The sequence below is a fragment of the Corvus brachyrhynchos genome, unplaced genomic scaffold (assembly GCF_000691975.1).
Source record: "Corvus brachyrhynchos isolate BGI_N302 unplaced genomic scaffold, ASM69197v1 scaffold27, whole genome shotgun sequence".
Lineage (NCBI taxonomy): Eukaryota > Metazoa > Chordata > Aves > Passeriformes > Corvidae > Corvus > Corvus brachyrhynchos.
The window spans coordinates 113,147-135,359 of record NW_008239139.1 but is presented as its reverse complement, the minus strand read 5'-3'; the positions used below and the strand labels follow the sequence as shown (position 1 = coordinate 135,359).

The following is a 22,213-nucleotide window of genomic DNA, read 5'->3' as shown; positions in this document are numbered from 1 at the left end:
TAGGATCTTTCTCCTTTCTCTTTAACTGTGGGGATGCTAATACATCTGCTACAGCTGCTAATGGATACAGATACACTTACTGGGAGGCAGATGAAAATGCTCACCCTTCCTCCAGATCAGCAAGGGGCCGAGTGCTTTAGTTTTGGAACTAGAGGGACTGTTGCTTTGATTTGTCCCAGTAGGAGCTAATGCTAACAGACTTGGATCAGCCTGAATGATCATACCTGTACTATAACTTGCAACTGGACAAAAGCTACTGCTTTGTCAAAAAGACCTAATAGGAAAAGTTTGAGTTAAAGCTGATGTATTTGTTTATTTTTGCATATATTGTGTTACACTTGCTTTGCGAGAAGCTAAATGTAGATCTCAAGCTATCTTTTCATAATGAATAGAAGTATGTCGCAGTAAGGACACCTCATAAAACTCTGCAGGTGATCTTTGTGGCACTTCACAGAAATATGAATGGTAAAATTTGCAATGTCTTTCAAATAAATTGGCAATGTCTTTTCCTAACAGTGAAACTAGTGATTTCTCATGGCATTTCTGCTTATAGGTCTGGAGCTGCTGTGTTTGAGATTCTGTGTTATTCTCCACATAACAAAGTTATTCTGAAAGCCAGTGTATACACTATGGTGACTTTAGTGTGTGGATTGTATCACAACTAAAATTATCTTAGCTTCAACAATGTCCTAACTGTGCTTTTACATTCTGAAGTACCCAAGCAATGACTGACAGCCCTCTGTTTTTGAAAGGTGGAGAGAAAGAGGAGGTAGCTGCAGCCCCTCTGCACAATGTGGGACCAAGTGAGACCTTATGCCAGGAGAGACCCTTGAGTTCTCTGTGCCTCCATGGAGCTTTTGGTGATCCACAGTCCTGGGGTAGCCACAGTCATCTCCTGTTCTCCACAAGCTTTATCCTTTCCCCTTCATTAGAGGAGTGAAACTTTTTCAAAAGATGGCTAAAAATTCCCTCCCTGCTTTAACCCCATGCCCCAAGACAAGATTCCTTTGTGTAACTAGACACTAAATGGGAGAAGGCAGCTAAGTAACTCAACTAATTCCATCAGTAAACATCAAACATGTATTGCTGTCTTCACTTGACCTAAATTTCTATAGTGTGATCTTTGCAGGAATTATCAAATACCAGTATATTAAATGTCCATTGGAATATCTCTTCATCCTCTTTTCCCTGTTTAAGACTTCCTACATGATCTGTGATAACAATTTTTCTTGGTTTCCTTGGATTAAGGCAGAAGACAGCTTTGCCAGTTTTGAAGAATGTTTTAAGTTTTCTAGATTTTCATGTGCATACAAATCCAGACCTTGCACCTAAAGCTGGAGTTCCTGATTCTTTGTCTTTTCCTTCAAAGCTGGGTGAAGCAGCCAACTATTTGACTTTGATAGCAGTGTATCAGCTAGACTGGAATATGTGAGGAATTCTTAAATAACAGCAAAAATGCTATTCAGAACTGGACCTTCCTTAAGCATGTTGCTTCTTTGTGTGTTTTGTGACCAGTCTAACTGGAAGTGTAACTTTCTAGCTCGGAACAATGATGACAAGACATCAGAATGTCTGGAGGAGCAGCTCGCCTCGGCTGCATTCTTACTGCTGCCTTTGAATGGACAGATGACTGCCATTTTCCCTTCTTCCCCAGCAGCGACACTGCGTTTAATTGAGTGTGGACAAATCTCAGCACACTGAGATCTGATCTGGTGGCTAAATCTGCTTAATAGCCTTTACTGGGCTTAGGAAATACATGTACACATGTTGATCAATTCGTGTCGCAGGAGGGGAGTTGCAGAAATGTAGCAGCGCCAGAGCAGCTGTCCCTGAGTGGGGAGTGGGAAAGGATTCAGCTCTGTGGCTGTCTGGCTGTTCCCTTGTTTAACCTGCAAGTTGTATTTCCAGCATTTTTACCTGATTTTGACTCTGTTTTCGTGAACAGTGCTTCTAAATACTAAAGGTACCTCTGGAAAGTACATGAGGCAAAAATGTTGCCTGTGCTTTGTTCCAAAGGTGTTTTAAATAATTTTTAACAAAACCTAATTCCTAGACAAAGCCATAAGGACTGTGCATATGAAAACAGTGCTTTTGAAAGGAATGTCTGCAGAACAGTTCCCTTGAAGCTAAGAGTGGTGTTAGTGTAACAGCTTGGTTTGAAACTGATGGTGTGTATTAAGTAGATAGTTTCTTCTTCATATTTAATGAATTTCTTAATTTTTTAAGTCCTGTCCCAAATGCCTCGGTAGTCAATTTTGTGTGTTGGAAAAAATATTTTTCCCTAAAGGCTGAAGCCTTTAGTAAAATACTTAATGGGTTTTTATGTTGTAAATCTGAGCAAATCATTCAAGCACCTCTCAAACTGCTGAGAGCTTAATAAGTGCCTTGCTACTACTTCCTTTTTTAAAGATGATTTTTATTTTTATAACATTTTTCAGCACAAAGAATGCAAATAATTATAGAAATACTGTGGGTTTAAGGTAGAAAAGTAAATCAGTTGATGCAGAAGAGGGGCTAAAGTTCTGGGATTGCTTTTGTTTAAATAATTAGAAGGACCTGTGTTCCACTGGTGTATCTGGAGGAGTTCATTACAGTAGTTACTACAGTTCATGTAGAAATTAGTGCAAAGTGTTTGGTTTGTCCATTAATTAAGTAAAAAAAAGCACAGTATAGTACAGTTTTGTGGTGAACATTATTTTATCCTTTATGAAACAGATTATTAGCTGCGAAATTGGGAACTACTTGGTGACCTTTTCTACGAATCTCTTACAGGCACCTTTTTGGGCATACATCCTGGGTGCAATAGGACTTTTTATCTACCAGTCTCTGGATGCCATTGATGGGAAGCAAGCCAGAAGAACAAACAGTAGTTCTCCTCTAGGAGAACTCTTTGATCATGGTTGCGACTCTATTTCCACAGGTAGCCTTAACCTACTGTCACCCATCCTAGTTTATAAAAGTTACCTGTTTTCAAGACGAGCTGATTAGTCACAGATTTGTTGAAGTTGTAAAGGACCTCTGGAGATCATCTAGTCCAAACTCCTGCTTGGAACAGGGTCTTTTAGAGTAACTTTACTATCTCCTGACCTTTGCATCCCTGGCCAGTAACAGGGGGGATATTTCAGAAGTTCCTTTGTCAAATGTTGGGTAAGATGTATTCTGCTCCTACTTAACTGTGCATCTTCACATACTCCACTTTAGGAGTAAGGTGCCAAAGTATCAGTTTGGTAATAGGGTAGCCTGGCACGTAGGAGAAGGGTAATTTATATTCCTGAGAAGAACTAGTTTTTAAAAAGTTGTAAGTCCTTAAAAAGTAAGCCTTGCTCAGTTTCACTTTCCGTATTTTGCTGCTGTTGGTGCCAATGCGCCTGTAGTTTTGTAAAGCTCAATGGCTGAAACAGTTGCCCCGGGAATTGGTAGCTTCTTTATGCCTCGGTTCCCAGAGAAGTGCAGCTGTCAGTCTCCCTGAGCTTGGCTCTTCAGCTGAAGTTGTCAGTGTTGCAAAGAACACGAGATGACAAGGCCGGTAGGAGGGAGAACACCCACTGTAGGCTAGAGGGCGGGGCCCTGTCTTGGCAGGGAAGGAGTGCTGTGTTTTGGTCTCTCCTGCCAGGACTGTCCTTGAGGGTCAGCTACTCTGTGAAGTATCAGTCATAGCATTACGTTGTTAGAGTGATGTAAAATGTCCTGTGTTTTAGTTTATTTTTTTAAATTTCTCTTAACTTCAAGCCAAGAGGCTATATGACTAACATGTTCATTTCTGCTTTTCAGTATTTGTTGTCCTTGGATCCTGCATAGCAATCCGACTAGGAACAAATCCTGACTGGTTGTTTTTCTGTTGTTTTGTGGGACTTTTCATGTTCTATTCTGCTCACTGGCAGACATATGTATCAGGCATACTAAGGTTTGGAAAGTAAGTAGGTATCTTTAGAAGTACATATGCCTTAATGTCTGAGACTGCTAGCTCCTTGATTTCAGTTTCTTCTTGGTTTACTCCCTGCTTTCTCTTTCTCTCACCTTCTTTCTCATCTCCCTACCAATCTAGCAATCTTGTGTTTTACCTGACAAGCACTTGAAGCCCTGCGTAATACTGAGAACTTTTTCTTTTAGCAGCTGATTTTAGCTCTATATGCTTTGTTTGCATGCATTTGGCACTTTAGTCTGCAGATTTGTTGTCAGAGCCCATACAGGCACCATGCAGGCTCAGGCCAGAGAGGTCTTGTTTACACTGCAGACAAGTGCCCTGTGTAGGAGTAGGGACAGAGCAAGCTGGGTACCTCCCTTTTAATCTCCCAGCCACAGAACAGTTTCAGCCTCAGGGAACTCTAAACCACATGCATTTTAGAGAAATTCCCCTGCTAATGGGTTTCCCTGTCATTGATATCTTCAGTCTTCCTTGGAATGAACTCTCTGCACCCATTGCGTCCTCAAGGAGTTCCACATATCATCTGGCAATGCTTGAAAAATTACCCCACATATATATGAGGGCCTTTCGTTTAATATGGCTCATACTGGCTTTGATGTCCTTGAGGTTTTGTGTTTTGTGTTAGGTCACAGTTCTAGAGACTGCTGTGGTGCTGCTCATGACTTGATAGAAATTTTATCTGTTTCACTGCAGCATAGGAGGAGAAGTCATGAAATTCATGTAGAAAATAATAATTTCAATTTAACTGCTAATAGGGTGAGGATTGCTGCACTCTCCTGTAGCTGTGGTGGTGCCTGCCCATGGCCTTTTGCTGTTTTTAAGCAATGAGCTTCACTTTAGTATAATTACTTCTGAGAAGAGGAAAAGGTCAGAGACTTCTGTGACAGCAAAACTGGAAATAAGTTTTGGCTGTCTTTCTACTAATCCCAGTCCCTTGCTAAGTCACCTGTTCATAGTCCTACTTAGCTCTGTCCTGTTAGAAGCACCTTAGCAAATCTGCGCATCCCCAGGCACACAGGCTGGTGACCAGCTGTCCCTGCACACTGCATCAAATGCAGGCTGTCTCTGAGCTCTTTTTGATTTGCTGGTAATGCATTTTACCACACAAACTATAATTCTTCTGCCTGCCTGAACATCCTAATCTTTTTAATAAACTATAAACAAAAATAGGTGCTTTACAGTGATGGCTGAAATAGGATACTTTCTGTCCATGACAGTAGGCTGCTCTGAAGGGAGCTGGACTAGACCATGAGCTCTGGCATTTTGCAGACATGGCTGCTTTTCTGTGCCTTTTATTCTTGCGTAAAGCATGAGAATGATTTCCCCACATCAGGAAGTCACTGGGACTCCTTTACTACATAAAGATTTTGTTAAAAACTTGGTGACTTCTACTTAAACATAATGATAGTGCATAGTACAAACAGTTCAGAGTGGCCTAATGTTCCATGGTTACTGTTTTAAGTTAAATAGACACAACTGTTCTCCAAGGTAACTTATTTCTGTCCAGTGAAAACAGGTCACAGTTTTTTTCAAGGCTCCCAATTTTGTTTTTCTTAAGCATAGAGGTTTGAAGAAGGCATTAGTATAGTGCTCTAAATATCATGGTAGATAAGAAGATGGATGGAGGTTTTTACTGATGCTGTTCCTCAGTTAGCAGCACTAGATTTTAGAAATAAATCACAAATGAGAGATTCCTAGTGCTGATGGGCAGGAAGGATCAGAGAGCTGAATAATGTGACACTGTCAGATTGTAGAATACTGCAGTGTCTGAGTAAAGTCTTTGGACTCTGATTTGGGCTCTGTTGCCACCAACAGTCTGAGCCTCTGTAAAATTAAGTATTAAACTTTGGCACATGATTCAGCTTCAAGTTTGAGCCTCCTCCCACCCCCAGCAGCAACAATGGCAATGCAGATTAGAAATCCAAGTGTTAATAGTGCAGAGTGCAACCTCTGAACACTTGCACTTGGGTGCTTTTGCATGAGCAAGTTCAGCAATGGCTGGGTGGATGTAACACTTCATCCCTGGCAGAGAGGGAAGAGCTCACTCCCAGCTCCACTGTCATTTGACTCAAGCCGCTTCATCAAATGGGCAGAAGATGAAAAGCCTGCACTAGACTGACAAGCTGGACTGGTTCACCTGACAGACTGATGAGCCCTACAGCAGATAAAGCTGAGGGAATACAACACCTTAGGAAGGACTCCCCATTCTCATGGTTTTAAGAGGGAATGAGCATGTCAGCTTATCATCTAACTGGAGTTTAAAGTCTGGATCCTCTAAGAGTCAGACTATGATGAAATTTGGCATGATTTATCACCATCTTTCTGATGAAAGAAGAGAGTGTAATGTTACTGAGATTATCAAGTTCAGATAAATGTTTTCCATTACCCAGGAGTTGATTGCTATCTCCTTTTAAAAATCCACTGTTTCCTGTGCAGACAGGTCATGTGCTAAGTAAGTAGCAATACACATTGACTTTGGTCGTAATACCTTAAAACAGCAAATTTATTCCAACTGCTAAAAGAAATCTGGAACCTTCATTTTCACTGTTTGCTGGTAACTTTAGTATGAACATAAGGTACCTGTCTCAAAACTTCTGTTACCATAAAAGGTACCTTTGATATGCACTTTCTTTGGTTATTATTTTTAATTATTGATGTTAAAGCTTAAAAAGTATTGATTTTTTTTTTTTCTTGAGCCTTGGTTTCATGTGAGGTTTCATCAATTAAATACAACAATAAAGAGTTGTCTGTCTTGTCTGAGAACAAAAAAAGGTGAAATACAGAGTCTGGACTTTGTAAGGCATACAAGGCCACCTTTTCCAAAGCACCTTTTATGGAGGAAAGCAAGATAGCAGTCATGTCTTCAGAAATAAGGCAAATGCGCAGCTATCCACTGACTCAGTCCTCCCTTGTTTTGCAGGCTGTATCTGTCAAGTTTTCATGATGCAAGGCTTAAAGAAATCCCTTCTTTCCCAGCCTGCTCTTTATAGTCTCTGCTTTTATATGCTGTGCTTTTAATGGAAACGCTTGATTGCATTTACTATGAGCTTGCCTTAAGCTTTGATTTGATTCTTACACATCAACAGGTCTGTAAATTCGTACAAAATTTTCAAATAGTTAACAATGTATTCATTAAATATTCCCCTTATTAAAATTATATGTAGCTTGCTCCAGAAAAGGAGTATAGCTTTAATTTTAAATCTTAGCTGGAGATGTGTGCCTCCATATAGAGTAGCTTTCTCAGCCAAGGAAAGTAATATTCTATATATATTTATATAATTTGAAGTACAGTTACTGGGGTTTTATTCCCCGCTCTCTCCACACACAGTTTATACTTACAGCAAGAAGTCCTTTAACTAAATCTCTTTCTTTTTCCCCTTCATAGAATTGATGTAACTGAAGTTCAGATCGCCATAACAGTGTTGCTCTTGATATCTGCCTATGGAGGAGCAGCGATATGGGACTATAAGGTGAGTGTGTTAAGTGCTCAGAGTTCCTGTTGAGTATTTTTGTAAGTGTCCACAGTTCCGTGGTATTTGAAGCTGCCCTGTACAAGTACCATCAACACCTACTAGTTGTGTAATGTTGTTTTAGCCTATTGTATGAGTGCTGGTTATCTTGATGTTGTAGTTTACTTAGATCGCGTGACTCCCTATGCACAAATTTGTACCTACCTAGAGGAAAAAAGACCCCATCTGCCACATACAAACTTTTGATCTGGCACCAATACTCCACACATACTTAAGCTTTAGCAAATAATTTTTGTTCTGGTTTTCTAAATTTTGTATATTTTATTGCAAGACATACATTACTGTTCAGTTAAACTATTTATCTGAAAATTTAAGGATGAAGTGCTTCAATCTAATGAAATCATGGGATGAAACCAGGGGGTTTTGGTTAAGTTATCTGTATTTGTGTCGATGCAGATGTACTGATTTTTAAGAATTATGCCACAGCCACATAAATGTAAATACTTATATTTAAAGAATTTTTTTCTTTCACAAAACTTTTTGATATCTGACTTCTGATCTTTAAAGATGCACTCTAGTGGACAGCATCAAAAGTATATTAGACTAACATCATCAACCTTTCTAGGGTCTTTATGCAGAAATTTATAGTTCTGACTGGTCATAGTGCAAAGAACTGAGACTTTTCCATACTATTGATAACCAATAGAAATTAACCCAAATATAAACCACCAAGAAATGAAAACTAATTCAAAAGTTTACTAAACAATTAAGGAATGTTTAGCTAAACTTTGTTTCCTTTTCCCAGCCTGTAAGATGCTTTTTTTTTCCTATTTTCAAAAAGCTTGTTTTCATTTTGGAAAATAAAGCAGGTGCATTAAACTTAAATTATGATTAATTTTTCCCTCACTATTAGAATCTATTGTAGTTATGCTGTATCTCAAAACATTGTATATTCAAAAATATAGTCAACAGTTTCAATTTATTACTACTTCTTTTTCCTAATCCTCTGCTGCCTTTGGAAGTTTCCTTGAAACTGCAATTGATTCCAAAAGGTAACTGTTCAATTAAAATTTGTATCTGGAGACTATTCATGATAGTCTCATGATACGCAAAGATACAGCACACAAATAACGTACCAAAACACACAGCTGGCCGATGGTGTTTGTGTTTCCTGTGGTTCAGTGTTGTTTCATCCAGAGAAATAGAAGGAAGTATCCCTCTTCCTGCTCCCATACCATGGTGATGGCAGTAGTCTGTGTCAAGTTTTTGCTTACGTAGTGAAAATATTTGAAGAACATATTAAGGAGGAACAGAGTAAGATGTAGCTGAATTTCAAGAACAGAATTTAACTACTCTGAAGTGGAGTTTAAACATAACAAAAGATACTTACTGTGTTCTTAGTAAGGAAACAAATTTTAAACACTGTTGTCCTGAGCTTGTTCCCAGGAAAGTGACAATTCAAATAAGACATTTGTTTAGTAGGTAAGAGTGGCTTCTTTAATCACTTCTTAAAAAAGGTGAAAAAGGTGTTGTGTGCTTAACTTTTAATATTCTTCTGTTGTTTTGTTATTGTTTGTTCTTTCTTTTTTTTGTTTTGGTTTGGTTTCTTTTGTGTTCTGCTAAGGTCCCTTTGCTGGGCTTAGAACTGAAGTTCTTTGCAGTTATTGGCATCCTGTGTGGAACAGCACTTTCTTTTCTCAATTACTTCCGTGTCATCTTTGGTGGAGGGGTTGGAAAGAATGGATCTACAATAGCAGTAAGTTGCTCTAAAAATCAAAATGAGGTTTGAATAATTTATGCCCATTATTTATTGCATTTCAGATGGTCCATAAGGGTTTTATTTGTTTAAGCATTTAAGCAGACAGGCATGAAAGTGTTAGATGGCTAAAGCAAAGACTTCATTATCTACCTTCCCTCTGCCTGTTACTGGATTTCTTCTGTCACAGGAACGGCAATGAATTTTCTTACAAAATTGCTTAGTGGTCACTGCAAAGGGTACTAAGAGCAGTGGGATAATGCTACTGGACTTTGCCAGGTTTTGATAACTCCGGTTTTGTTTAATGGGATTTGCAATATATATAAAATCTGGACTTTACTGTGTGACTGAAACTTAAGACAAATTTTCTGTCCCTTTTTATTTTAGGGAACAAGTGTTCTTTCACCAGGCCTGCACATTGGACTGCTTATCACATTGGCCATTATGATTTATAAAAAGTCTACAACTCAGCTGTTTGAAAAACATTCTTGCCTGTATGTCTTGACATTTGGGTTTGTGAATGCCAAAATTTCACAGAAGCTGGTAGTAAGTCAATCCTAAACTTCCTAAAACTAAACTGGTTCTTGGCTTAACTCCTACTGGATCAGGGGGCACCATTTTCCTATTTTTCTTTGCCACTGTATTACCATATTTATTGGGATCAAGATACTGAACTAGACTCGGGGTCCTACAGAGAGATTATATGTAACACTGATGCAAACACATAATTGCTGTTGAATGTACTGGTTAGAACTTCCAGTTTTGTTTAGCTTACTCCTAGAAATGCACTTACTGTCTGTCTTTAACGTCCTAGCTGTGGTCTCTTAAGCCGTACTAACAGTGCTGTAAATTCTGATTTAATTATCTGAAATAAGAATTTGCTTTGATCATTAAAATGAAGAGATAAACGTGTCTTTTTTGCCTTTATCTTTTTTATAAATACTCAATGGATTAAAAAAACCAAACTGCCTTACTACATACTTGCTACCATCAGTAATCTAGCTAGATGATTTTTTTTTTCTCCAAGGATGACATTTCTCAAACACTAGAACACTAGAAAATAGGTATTCTACGGACTTTCTCACTAAACAGTGAGAACAAGTGTTGCCACTTAAGCAAAAGTCTGCTTCCTAGTTAGCTTTTGGCTAGAGAAAGCCAAAATTTTCAAGTTAGACTTGAAAACAGTATTTCAAGTGGATAGTATTTGTTTTCAGTAATATACTTGCGTAGTCTTACCCTTTGAATACAGTGCTGGAAAACTAGAGTGGGGAACCCCTGCAGATAGCTGAAATGCACAGGTATAAATGCAATTTCCAAGAGAACATTGCTGGGCAAGGATGTGATGCCTGTTTGCTGGTAGTTACACCAATCTTGCAGGGATGCACTTTTTAATTTTTTTTTTTTTTTAAACATAGGTGGCTCACATGACAAAAAGTGAAATTTGTCTTCAGGACTCTGCATTTATTGGACCAGGACTTCTGTTTTTGGACCAATACTTCAACAGTTTCATTGATGAATATATTGTTCTGTGGATAGCATTGGTAAGTGGTTTATACTTTTTGTTTTGACCATACTTAAAGGAACAGATTGAGAATTGTCCCTGTCATTCTGCTCTGCCATTTCTAACTTGCTCACATTTCAGCTGTCATTGTGGAGGGAGTGCCAGGGTACCATGTAAACATGTTTTTGGGAGCTGATGGGCTTGCTTTCCTTGGAACAGAGATGTGAAAGCAATTTCAGGAGAGATTTGTAAATTTATGCTTTAGTCCATGTGGGTTTTTTAAAGTTGTTCTGTGAACTGCAGATGAACCTTTTTTTATCAGATCTTTTAAGTGTTTAGTGCTGTTAGGATGTTGAGGTGTTGTGACGGTTTTGTTTGTAATTCTAAACTAGACCACTTTGTAGCTGTGTGTTAAAATGATTGCTACACTTGTGACTTGGATAAATTCTCATTAAAGTATAGCATATTTGTAGTAGGGACAATTGAAAAAAAAAAAAAAGGATTTTTTTTAACCTGTTCTGTTTTGTTCTTTTGAAGTTCATATCCTTGTTTGATATGCTGAGATATGCCAGTGGCGTGTGCCTACAGATTGCTTCTCATCTTCATATACATGTCTTCAGAATTTCATCTCATCGAGCTCCTGAGCAGGTTCAAAACCATAATGACTGATTAAAATAGGTCAAGGACAAGAGAAGAAGCAGTTAGGGGAATGTTGAATGAAGCAGCCTCTCTGTTTTTGGCAAGACAGATACAGCTTTTGAAGAAAACAGTATTATGAGAAAGTTCACTGTATTTGAGACATTACCAGATGTTAGAATTAGTAGATACAAAGTTCTGCAGATGCTGTTGTATCAATACTTTTGAACCAGTATGTATTTCCCTGTGTTTCAGACCACAAATACTACATTTGAAAATGTTGCCATTTCCTGTTAGGTAACTTTAATTCTGTACTTCTGGTGAATGTAGAATGCAATCCAAGGTGCTACCAACTAGAATTTGAAGAGGAATTTCACATTTCCCTAACCCAAGTGTCTAATCTTGTAGCATTAATTTCTAAAGTTTTGTTGGAATTGCTCTGAAGTGGTTGTCAGACATACCAATGAATTCAGTTCTGCATTGTTAAGACTGGTAAAATGAGGGCAGCCATGAGATAAAAATCACTCAATCTCCTGGTACTTCTAAGGCACAAGCTGTTGGATCAGTAGATAAAGGAGGTACAGCTCAGGAAAATTTTCTTCTACTTCAAAGTACTGCTATGAGTGCCTTTAGACTTCTTGCATTCTCTAGTATCTACGTACATAACCTACTGCTACTACATAAAACTTTAGGTTGTACTTTCTTTCAAGGCCAGTTTCTGGTTTTGTAGTCATAATAAGGTTAGTCTCATTGCACTTCATCCTCTAGACTACAGGTAGCTATGTAAGGAGAGGACTCACTTTAGGCACCCTAACTTGTATCTGTAAGACTATGGAAGCAAATGACAAAGTTCACTGATAAACTTCAATGTCTGTAGCTCCAGCACTGCAGCCCGCCCTTCTGTATTTCCCTCTGTGGTGTTTTTGCTATCGCTGTGTTCATTTACCTTACAATTGATCCCACTGTACTTTATCCAAGCAAAAGAGCACAAAACTGAACCTTAAAGTAAAACTCTCCAGGAATGCAGGCCCAATATCAGCTTCTCTCTTCCTTTAAGAACAGACCCACTGGGTAGCATGTCTAACAACAGGGCTGTTGCCATTAGAGAAAAGCTGAATCAAAGTAGTTTGTTACCTGCATGAAAAAATTATTACTTGCACACAAACCCTATAAGCTTAAGCTCCTTCAAAGAGGTACTACTTGAATATGATTTATGTAAAAAGCTGTTGAATGTAAGTGTGCATTACTACTTCCAGTTGCTGAGCTCCAAGTTCATGGTCCTTCCTGAACTGTCCAATAAAGAATGCCATGGTTTGTGTTAAAAATACTACCACTGCAGCTTCGTACCTGCTTATTAATTCAAAAATACTTTCTGAGGCATTCAAGGGACTTTTAAAGTGGTGTATTGTCTGCTAGTCTGGAGGGAATAAAGTAGCATCCACTACCCTCCTACCTAAGAAGAATAAAATAACTTTTTTGAGGGATAACTGTAGCAGTTACTGCCAGAGGACTACAACTCGAAGTAACTAATATCAGTTCAGAGTGAATTCTACTATTCCTGCTTGAGGCTGGAAATGACGCAGCATCTGCACATGAATTTAGCCTGAACCCAGGCCATGGTCAAATAGAAAAGAAGATGGTAATGGCCATTTTAGTTTGGCTGAATTACTGTAAGCAAATTAACCACCTGATGAAAAGACACAGGCAATGTCTTTAGAGTTAGATGAGTGGGCTCTCCACAATGGTCAAAACTGTGTCATGGCATAGTCGGTAGAAGTAATTTTAAGGATATGATTGAGGTATATGGATGATAGGAAACTAATGCAGAAATCACTCGGAAAAACAGAACCATGACTCAGTACTAACAAATAAAACCAGAACCAGGAGGCAATGCTAACAAATAAGCTCCTATTGAAGATCCAAAGCAGAGCCTGTCTTTCATAAGAAAGCAACTCTTTCATAGCCTCATGTAATTGTCCTTAGAGGGCTGAGACTCAGTAGTTACAAATCAGCATTGTTATTGGTTACCCATAAGAGGCCCGTATTACCTCATGCATCACTGTAGCAGTGTAACTTCCATGTTTGCTCCTGTTCTGAATCCTAGCAGAGGCAGAACAAGTTTAATCCATGCTGGTTACTTGTTCAACATCAGTTACAAGCTAACAGCTGAAGTTTCTGCAAGTTAGCCATCACTAATCTGGCTTCCAAACCTGGAGAACCACCATCAAATGACTTGACTCTGAACTAAAAAATGCTAGTAAGCTGAGAAGAAGAATATGGTTTTGAAACACATTGTTATGAAAACATCACATTTGTGTGTGTGGGCGTGTGGCTGGATTTTGTTTTATCTACTGTTGTATTAAATGAAAGCATTAAATATGTTGGCAACTACTTAATTTGTAAAAGTGGACATTCCGATGTAATGGTTTTCTGTAAAAACAAACTGCATGCACACTAAGCCAGTTGTTTCATTTATACTTACTTACTGTAACGAGATACATAAAAGATAAATGCTTTATCCTTAAAACTCTGGCCTCCCTAAATTGCTAGTCATTTGGGATTGCAAAAAGTAATATTCCATCTCAAAGGCTTGTAATAGCCTGTACTAAATAAATGAGGTAGATTTCTTCTAGCAGTGGTTCTACAAAAAGTATATACCCCAAAATGCATAATGTTTGTTTATTGTTACTTGAGCTGATACCTTAAGCTCATCATTTAACTAAAAAGACCCTGTTTTCTGGAAAAATTACAGCAGTTTATAAATCCCTTACTAATAGAAAGATAGTACAATGCCTAGACTAACAAAAGAGTTAACAAACTTACTTTAATTTACCATCATACACATCATTAAACAATTCTATCTGAGCTGTGTCATACCCTGTGAATTTTTATAACTGCTAATATATCAGCAGACTAAGTGTTGAAACTGTGAAAATCTGCAGCTTGTTAGAAATGCTTCTATTTGCATAATGTACCTAAAGGCCTCAAGTTATGATGCAAAATCTGGGTAATGCATATTTCATAAATTGTAACAAGGGGAAGAATTAAGCACTAGAAAAAGTGCAACAATTTAAACAGTCCAATGCTATTGAAAGTGGATATGAAATAGTTAAAAATTAATTGGACAGACAGTGAATGGTTTGGGGTCCATACTGCCCCCCAGTAATAAAAGTTTACTAAGATATGTTCTTACAACATTAACAGACAAGATTAGAACAATCCAGGAAAGCGTTTAATAAGAACCTTGAAACATTTAAATCTTAACATCCAAATCTCAACATCCTTCTAATGCCTGTACTTGTATCATGTTACTTAGGTACAAGTTGCTCCTCCACTGAGCCATCAGAATAACATGGACTGAAGAGACTTGCGAACAGTTGCCATCTCCTGCTGTTGCTGTCACAAGAAAAGGAGATAATGCTGAACAAATGCTGTATCAATATGATTCCTTTGAATTAAATGAATGTCAAATGACTTTTAATAGAATGTTCTATTTTTGCATTTAACTAACTTCATAGATCTGATACTTACAGTGTCCATCATAATCTTCTTCTGCAACATAGCCATTTCCTTGCGAAGTTCATTTTGGGCACCAGCCAGAAGATTTTCATTGCTCTTCTCCAGCTCTTCCATGCTCTGAAGTTAAGGATAACATTAATTCAGAACTCCTCAGTGTCAAGGGGTTAATTTAAAACAAGCAGACAACCCAATCATTATTCATACTACAATTTAATTTTTACAGTGATCACTGATAATTGATGAGTTTGTCACAAACTTGGCAGAGGAATCATACAGGACTTCATGCTCCAGTCTATATTCCTATTTAAACAATATGTACCCTGAGAAAAAAATAGAACTCTCCTGTCAGCCTCTGTGAGGTCTCAGCTACTTATTCTGCATTTCAATTAAGAGTAGTACAAGAGGAGATTGAACAGACATCTGTCAGGAATGGCAGGGGTTCAGTATTATGACAACCTTGCAGGACTTGAAGTGAGGAGTATAAACCCCAGTACATTTCTTTGCACACTTCTCCCCAAATAAGCCAAATAAAACTCCCTGGTTATCTTCCCTTTTTGTACATAAAATTACACCTACCTCTGTGCATGTGTCTAGTTAGCATTTTCCTTTATTTGTATTAAGCTTATTTAAGGCTTGACGTCTACTGTTTGATCTTCTTTGAGGAGAAAAATCAAAGTAATACTTGACCTTCTGTTCAGTTTTTCCTCTTTGATTAAGACATTTTTGACATTTTGGAACTGCTATTATTTATTAACGCTTCTGTAATAGATTCTGTATATTCTGACTATTTTAAACTAAGAGTTTCTCGATTTCAGATTTATTTTTCTCAACTACCAGACTTGGAAAAAAACCAAACCAAACACCAAGCTTATCATAACTAACTGAAATTTCAAAATCAGCTAGGAAATTACTTGAACAGAAATTAAGGTTTGTCAGAAACTGATGGACTTGAATCTGCCCTGTATGCTGGGGGCCATGTAGCTGGTGAGGCCACACCTGGAGTGCTGGGTCCAGTTCAGACTCCCCAGTACAAGAGCGACACGGATACAGAGGATAGAGCCCAAAAAAGGGTCCTGAAGATGATTAAGGCACAGAAGATTTTCTCTTGTGAGGAAGGCTTTTAACTAAAAAGTAAAATTTTTGTTTGGTTGTACTCAAACCAAGTTTTTTGCTTGCTGTCTAGTGTGTTAGTTACTTTGTTAAGGAAATACCAAACAAAACACTGAATTAATGCAGCTTTCTTAAGTGGTATGATAAGGATCAGCTGCCTTCCAAGAAAAAGATTTACCTTTAGGAATTGCTCGTAGAGTTGCTTAATGGTTTTCAGTCTCTGACTTTGAACTATTCGTGCCTGTTGAAAAACTTTTTGTTGCTGGCGAAGCATATTCTGAAGCAGAAGCGAAAGAAAAACATAATTGCATCAGTTGTTAACCAGAGTGCTTGGACAGCACACCAGTGTCATTTTTCAGAATCAGAAATTCTGCCTTCACTGGAAATCTGTGCCTTGTAATGTCGATCTCTGCCTGGAGAGTTACCCTTGCTTTTATTAATGAAAATAAGACTGAAGACTGGATTAAGCCCCAAGTCACCTCCTGAGGTCTCTTGCAACCTGAATTATCCCTGTAAAATCCCATGAGGATTCCTATCCCCCACAGTTTCTTAGGGTATCCCAGAGGAATGTGCTACTTAGGGAAAAGCAAAACTTGCAAATATGTTGGAAGTACAAACACAGCAACATCACATGATTACATTCCATTGGGTAGCTCCTATCCCCTTTCAGTGATCAAATTCTCCTACATTTATTATATACAGGCATACTTTTAAGCAATGTGTGCTAAAAGAAAACGACTTTCTTTTATTCCTTTGTTCCCACACCCAAAGACTATGGATGGACAGAAACAGCACACATCTTTCTTCTCCTTGAATGGTCTAGGCTTTTCTCAAGGCATATGCTGGCCTAGGGCATTACTTAACAGTGTTTATAAACTTGCAATAAAACTTATAAATGCACCCCTCTTCCCAAAACTTCAACAATCATATATTTATGTTTAAACTACATAAAGTGTTTTCATATTTCTTGAATGTCTTAACAATATTCCCTCCTTGTGAAAATACAGTGAAACTTGTGCCATGCTGGAAACTCACTGCTAGTTTTTCTTCCTGCTCTTCTGCTTTTTGCACATCTACATCCCATTGCTGAAATAAAGTCAGGAACTGCTGGGAGAACTCATGATTGAGCTTCTGCCTATAAACAGATACTATCTGTAAGTATGACAAATGCTACAGGGAAAGCATTTAATAAATAAATCTTTAGCTACAGGGAAAGCTAAGGTTCAACACATGCATGGAATAGAATAAAAGCTGGCATAGATAAAGAAATAGGCTGTTTTGACATCTGACCCTATTTGAATACTGTATGTTTTGAAAAACTGAACACACACTGAGTGGATGTGGAATATATCTATAAAGAGACAGCACTCCCATAAAATACTGGTTAAAAAGAAATGCTGGTTAAAAAGACACTTCCTAACAGTGTCAGGTTTTCTGAGATTTACTGTGGTTTTCTAACCCAATTAAAGATGTTTGCTTTAACACAAGCTGTTTATATTGCAAAACTGATTAGCTCATTTCTTAAAATTTTGTCCATACAAGTTTCAAATACATATAAATGTAGAACAACACCAAGGCAGTTACAAGTATTGCTGACTTCTAGTTTTCAGCTGTCTCATTTTTCAGTTTGCTCTACTTCTAGTATCGGATGTAGTAGTTAAATATGCCTTAAGAGGCGAGAGGAATGTTAAGCAAGGTGGAAATTATTTTCTTTCTTAACCAGAATGGTATTAAAGTTTTACTGAACATTTTTTAGTTTTCACCTAGAAACAGAAAAGTCCAAAGTGGAACCCCCCCCCGCCACATTGTTTTAAAAGACAAAAATAACATCAAAGGTCACTTTCCGTAAAGATAAAAGGCCAGCTCTTTAACATACATTGGTGTCAGAGTTCCAAATCTTAAATTTCTCTGTTCAAAAGAGAATGTTCTAAATTATTCCTGTCAGATTAACAAAGTGAACACAACTGGAGGCAGCAAAGGCCTTGAGCAGATATTTAACATTAGATGCAGTACTTGCTATTTAACTGCAAGAGGACAGAGCAACTATCCATTCTGTGACAGAAGGGAATCTAGTTCACAGGCTTGAAAACCAAGAGTAAATGTCACCTTTGCTCCTGCTGCGTTTTCCAAACATGTTCAATCTTCTGGTTACTGGTTTTGAGTGAGGCTTTTGTATACATTTCTAATCGTTTCCTCTTAGCTAAGAGAGCCTTGTTGATGTCAGCTGAAAGTCAAAGAATATTTAGAAATTAAGCATACTGGATACATTGTGCCATGTATTAAAAATGCTGATGAGTTACATTTTGGAGAAGCAAATGAGGTGTGTTCTAATGACACTCGTGTGATCTGGACTGCTGTGGTGAGTGTCCCTCAGTCTGCTGGTGGCACTGGTGGGAATGCTACTTGCTTATGCCCCTCATACACCCTAACCAACATCTGTTTCAGAGTATTATGCAAATTACTTGAACATAATGAATGAAAAACTATTTTTTATACTTCAGAGAGACAGTACTTTTTAAGTGTTAATATAAGTTACTGTGTTCGTTTCACTTCAATTTACATTTGGAGATTTATCAAGTCACAGCTTAAGGTTAATACAGAAATTTCTCTTCCTTCTCACTGTAGATTTCAGGAAACATCTGTCAAACCTCTCTGATTTGCTGAGGCATCCACCCCTGCTAATGCCAAACCCACTATTTTGTACAGACAGCATCCTCTCTCTGATCCATTCATTTTCCCTCCTTCCATCCTTCCTTTCTTTCCTTTTTTGTGTCTTAAATTACAAGCAACCATAACTCTTTAACAGTGAAATCCTCCTCTTATCCTAATTGCAGATTCCTAATACCACTCTAATATGTGATACAAAATATGTAATTTTGTGACAGCCAAAACTCCTAATTTGTGGATTAAGGAGTTACTTTAGCTCCTCTTTCACCTGAAGTTTGATATGCAAGTAATGACGCTGTACAGGTTTCTTTTATTACATACAATGAAAGTATTAATCAGCTACTGAGTGCATAATGCTGGCATTAAAATGGTTTCCCTTCCTTCCATGGAAGCATTAAAATGGTTTCCCTTCCTTCTTTCTTTTTGATGTTTGCTTACTCTGTGATGGGTATTGTACATTCTTTATAAGTTAAAAATGTTTTTTCTCTAACCTGTCACTATCTAGAATTCAGCTGGTAATTTAACTAGGTAAAGCCACCTGAGGATCTGATGATGACTATACTAAATCCTGCTAAGTGACACACACAAATCTCTCATCACTGGATGACTGGCATTACTTAGCCTCATTATCTGGCTATTCTAGAAACTCATAGTACTTCTGACTGCTGAAATTCTCTTATCTGCTGATTCCCTGCTCTTTAGATTGCTGGAAGTACTAAGTACAGACTGCTCTCTCATTCTGTATCACAATTAAACTCTACCTCCAAAATTGCCTGTCTAGAATTACAACTATTCGTTCTCTTGCTGCTTATGTTAACATTGACACACCCCTTATTTCTCACTCAAGTCTTGCTGGCCCCAGTATCCTCTCTGTCAGTGTGACAAAAAATTGAGTGAGAACAACAGCAAACTGCTATTGTCCCTTTTCTCTACAATATATTTACTACCTCCTAAACTTCTTCTTAAGATTGGAATTGATTATCCAAAGTGCTCATGCATCTTTCCCTTTTCGTTTGTAATTATCTACACTTACAAGCTGTGACTCATTTATATAGTTATTCCCTCCTCTTCTTTCCCTTTGCTCTCCTTAGATATAACTTTTTTTTTCTTTTCTGAAAACTGGCTTTTTTCAGAAATTCTGAAAAATGCTACAAAAACTGGTCATTTTGTGTAAGTCTTGAAAGTTATTTTATGGTAAGTAACTACTTTAAACTCTGCAACTCTTTTTTAATTTATTAGAATGTAAGTGTACTTACCTCCAAATCTCTCCAACATATTCTGTACTTCACCCCTACAAAATAGTGTTTCAAATTTTTATTTGCCCATTTTCTGACTTGAGAGTAAGACTTGTTGTATATGCTTAAAACTAATTTTCTTCACATGCCTATTACTTTTGAGCAGGGACAGAACTGCTACTGCCATAAGATAAAATAATTACACTCCTTTTCTCCTCCTGTGAGAGGTTTCTTTTTCAGAATAATTTGCTTTTTTTTTTTTTTTTAATTAATGCTAGAATCTATTAGCTTACTCCCTAGTAAAGAGGTACTTAGGCATTTAAAGGGTCTTGAGTAAGGGCAGTCAGTAAATAAAATTGATCATTCCCTATAACAAAGAAAACAAAAAGGGTGTTTGTAACACCAAATGAAAACAAGTTCATCTCAGTTAGCATGACTGACACAGTAAAAAAATCCAAGGCAAATAATATCAGGGTTGTTTTTACAGCATCTTTAAGATGGTAACACCAGTGTGTAAGGCAGTGTGTAATACAGTAAAAACAGTATCTTCAACTCAACAGTTATAATCTGCTTGAAAACTATTTCAGCATATACTTTTTTATTACATTTACACTGACCATGAATATTTTTTTTTAGAATTTATCTGTGAAAAGAATTTCTTTTTAATGCAATATTTGGATCATTTAAAGTATTGCTAATATCTTCAAGCAATAAAATCAGAGGGAAAAAAATTGAATTTATTGAAATTATCAACAACTTAGGATAAAAGAAATAATATTTTAAAAGATACAAAATTTTTGATTCACACAAATATATCAAATTTTCCTGCATGTTAAAAAGTACCTACAAAGAAACTGAAGAATTACCATTTTAAAATGCTACGTTTTCTTTATTTACGTACAACTACTGTATTATCTGTCACTTAATTTTTGAATCAAATACTAAAAAAAAACCAAACCCAAACAAAGCAAAAATGAGCGTAGTGAATAACTGAAGTTGGTATCTATTTAAGACCTGCTTATTTTGGAAAAAGCCCCCAAACATCTAACCTTACCCCACATCATCTGGACCCACATGCGTAGCCACCAAAGGTCTTTTCTTTCCATGCTTGTCCATGACTGGTGTGTCACCTTAAGAAGGATTATAGAAATATTTACAAAAATACATTTTGTGTTGGTTGAGTTATTAAAAGTGTAATTACTTTTCTGTAATGCCATTTCCCCAACCATATCTCATGGGGCTCAGTTCCTGTCAGTAACACAGGCAGCTCCTGTAACTTTGAGTCTGGAGTTGACAGATGGTGGTGAATTACTCTGCAAGGCCAGATTTGAGCTGGCATTGCTTTGAATTCTCTACACTGGTCCCAAACAGTTTTACTTTCTCTGTCCACTACTTCACCATTACTCCCAGCTCACAATATAAAAATCATCAGAAAGTAAAAATAAGATAAAAATTTGTAAAGTTCAATCTCAATTTTACCATAAAATAGGTACTGTAATTCCATACCTTTAAAAATCAAAATCACAGATAGATACTAACATCATTTTGAAAACAAAAATCCTTGGTTGTCAGATTTCATTAATGAGGAATTTAGTCTAAATGAATGGAGGGGAGAAATTAATGAGAAATAAGCCCAGAGATAACTGCTGAAATGGAAAAATTCAGAAGTGGACTTACACCAGACTTTACAAAAAACTATCATGTGATGATTGAGAACTGTATTTTTAAGCCAAGTCTGCTTTTTTGATGATATTCCCTCAAAATTAACAAGAATCCCTCAGCTGATTTATCTTCTTTTTTGCCTCAGCTTTCTCTACTTCTTTTCTTTGGTTCAGATCCTTTCTGAAGTACTCTTAACCCTGCTAGAACTCCAACAACCTTACCCGACTCAATGCTTCAGACAAGCGGGCAGAGCTCTTGTGCCCCGCCCTGGTCTCACAATGTTCTGTGCTGCCAGGTGACAGAAGGATATGGCATTAAAATAAGGGAACATAATCATGTGATAAAATTCTACTCTGTTGAAGACTCCACCTGGAATGTCAGGACATAATAGTGCACCACGCAGAGCTGTTCAATTGGGCTCTCTCCTCTTACCAATCAGAATTACACAGGAGGAGCCTGGTGGTCTCAGGAATTACGAACCATGATTTGCCCAGTCCCTGGTGGACTCAGAATTCTCTTCCTATCTATTCATATTCACAAATGTGATAAACTTCACATTTTACAAATGTGCTAAAAGAGTCATATAAGCACCTTCTCTAAGATCTTCCTCTGATCCACTCAGTTCCTTTCTTTCCTCCTCAAAATCATAAGCAGGTATGGTCTGATCTTCCTGTGCTGGTTTACCAGCTTTTCCTCCATGCTTTCTTCCCGATGGTGCCATGGTGAGATCTT

At 37.5% G+C, this 22,213-nt stretch overlaps 2 protein-coding genes across 5 annotated transcripts in view; one reads left to right on the top strand and one right to left on the bottom strand.

The window, feature by feature from the left end:
* Window positions 1-2,416: 2,416 nt before the first annotated feature.
* Window positions 2,417-14,769, top strand: CHPT1 (choline phosphotransferase 1). Of its 2 annotated transcripts, XM_017739982.1 has the most exons (8): window positions 2,418-2,920; window positions 3,772-3,913; window positions 7,311-7,395; window positions 9,020-9,151; window positions 9,539-9,697; window positions 10,567-10,692; window positions 11,190-11,300; window positions 14,605-14,769. In XM_017739982.1, exons 1-8 carry the CDS (start codon window positions 2,707-2,709, stop codon window positions 14,647-14,649), a joined length of 1,014 nt encoding a protein of 337 aa, XP_017595471.1. In that variant the 5' UTR covers window positions 2,418-2,706; the 3' UTR covers window positions 14,650-14,769. The 2 variants fall into 2 exon arrangements, with proteins under 2 accessions (XP_017595472.1, XP_017595471.1); XM_017739983.1 differs by lacking the exon at window positions 11,190-11,300 and having other exon boundaries at window positions 2,417-2,920.
* The window catches only part of SYCP3 (synaptonemal complex protein 3), a 9,720-nt gene continuing 1,927 nt past the window's right edge, over window positions 14,421-22,213 (bottom strand). Inside the window, exons 3-10 of one of the 3 annotated variants that reach the window (XM_008638098.2) lie at window positions 22,073-22,213; window positions 20,874-20,949; window positions 19,841-19,875; window positions 18,024-18,141; window positions 16,953-17,052; window positions 16,096-16,194; window positions 14,820-14,924; window positions 14,421-14,684 (exon numbers count right to left, since the gene is read on the bottom strand). In XM_008638098.2, coding sequence (XP_008636320.1) covers window positions 14,631-14,684; window positions 14,820-14,924; window positions 16,096-16,194; window positions 16,953-17,052; window positions 18,024-18,141; window positions 19,841-19,875; window positions 20,874-20,949; window positions 22,073-22,202 — 717 coding nt within the window. In that variant the 5' untranslated portion in view covers window positions 22,203-22,213 and the 3' untranslated portion in view covers window positions 14,421-14,630. Of the gene's footprint in view, window positions 14,685-14,819; window positions 16,195-16,952; window positions 17,053-18,023; window positions 18,142-19,840; window positions 19,876-20,873; window positions 20,950-22,072 lie in introns of those variants that run through there. The other 2 variants (XM_017739986.1, XM_017739984.1) reach the window with 2 other exon arrangements.

What these genes read in the sequence shown, in the direction of transcription:
- CHPT1 (XM_017739982.1), top strand. Translation starts at nt 2,707, where the DNA reads ATGAAACAGATTATTAGCTGCGAAATTGGGAACTACTTGGTGACCTTT. An exon ending in CAGCGATATGGGACTATAAG is followed by an intron (nt 7,396 to 9,019) that starts GTGAGTGTGTTA and finishes TGTTCTGCTAAG; the next exon opens with GTCCCTTTGCTGGGCTTAGA. An exon ending in TTGTTCTGTGGATAGCATTG is followed by an intron (nt 10,693 to 11,189) that starts GTAAGTGGTTTA and finishes GTTCTTTTGAAG; the next exon opens with TTCATATCCTTGTTTGATAT.